Raw genomic sequence first — 1,349 nt, 5'->3', positions numbered from 1 at the left:
GATGATCAAAGCATGAACAAATAGCTTTTAACTGGGTGGATTTCAAATAAATAAATACAGGGAGAGCCTATTTAAAACAACAGAGACCTTGTATTTGTGAAATCTTAACAAAAAGTAACCCTTGAAAATAGATTTAGTATAGTGAAGAATAGGAATAATGCCTCAGTACTAGGAATCTAATTAAGAATATTATACTATAAAAACACATGTTGGAACATCAAATATTCAGTAATTTAAGAATGATTTCTCTCATATGTATTTGAAACCTGCACTTGCAAATAAGACTAATGTAGATGCATATTAAAAACTTGTCTCATAACCTCTTAACTTTCTGAGCAGAGAGAATAAACAAAACATCAAATTAATAAACACCATGAAATGATACCAGAACAGTATTCTAGAGGATCATCTAAATGGTTGTATAAAGTCAGAGTTCAGATCAATAGAGAATTATAAAGATGTGTCATCAATCACAAAAACATAACAAGGCCCTACTTTTAGGAAATCTTGTTCTTAACCAAATAATTTACAAACTCTGATGGACTTTTCCTCAGAGTCTGGTCAGCAGACTGCAGTTGTAACACATGAAAAATCCAAATTCTAAAGTCAACCAAATCTCATATGTCTCAGGTGCATATGAAACAATTCTGAATCCAATTTACATTCAGTAGTAACTTCGACTTTAATTTGTCGATTTTGAATTAAAAACCAAATTTCAGGAGCATAATCTGCCTGGTGTCATACTACCCTTTTAAACTGGTTATTTAATATGGTATTTGATGGTGGAAAAAAGTTGATATGAATTAGTAAGGCTGGAAGACATGAACACAAGAGCCTAGTTCAAAAACATGTCCTCGTACCTCCAGAGTCTCCAAAGAATCTCCAAAGACATCAGCAAAGTCTGATGGACTTTTCTTCAGAGTCTGGTCAGCAGGCAGCGTGTTGTCATTGTATGATGTCACAAACTTAAAGTCACTGGTTCTTGAACCTGTGGTCAGGTACGCGTCATAGTTGTAAGTGCTGCGTAAAGTTCCTGTGCCATCAACATCTGTGTAATTAGGAGGGAGATAACCGCTGGGGATGGCAACTGCTCCATCAAACAACAGTCTGGGCTTTCTCCTGCGACAAAATCTCAAACCCAGGATGATGATGATGAAAGTCAGAAAAAACGTGGACACAGACACCAGTGCGATGATCAGATAAGAGGTCAGTTTGGAATTGCTCTCATTATAAGACAGATCCTTCAGTTCTGGCACCTCAGCCAAGTTATCAGAAATTAGTAAATACATGGAACAGGTGGCAGACAGAGAGGGCTGTCCGTTATCTTTCACTGCCACTACAAGGTTCTG

General features: G+C 36.6%; 1 protein-coding gene across 1 annotated transcript in view; it reads right to left on the bottom strand.

Moving 5' to 3' along the window:
* Positions 1-803: 803 nt before the first annotated feature.
* Positions 804-1,349, bottom strand: part of LOC102207256 (protocadherin beta-9-like) — a 10,198-nt gene continuing 9,652 nt past the window's right edge. The window contains exons 3-4 of the mRNA XM_013910541.1: positions 861-1,249; positions 804-812 (exon numbers count right to left, since the gene is read on the bottom strand). Coding sequence (XP_013765995.1) covers positions 804-812; positions 861-1,249 — 398 coding nt within the window. The remainder of the gene's footprint in view (positions 813-860; positions 1,250-1,349) is intronic.

This window comes from Pundamilia nyererei, unplaced genomic scaffold (genome assembly GCF_000239375.1).
Source record: "Pundamilia nyererei isolate P.nyererei 1_Seehausen unplaced genomic scaffold, PunNye1.0 scaffold00001, whole genome shotgun sequence".
Classification (NCBI taxonomy): domain Eukaryota; kingdom Metazoa; phylum Chordata; class Actinopteri; order Cichliformes; family Cichlidae; genus Pundamilia; species Pundamilia nyererei.
The sequence above is the reverse complement of the archived record's forward strand: the minus strand, read 5'-3'. Positions and strand labels throughout refer to the sequence as shown.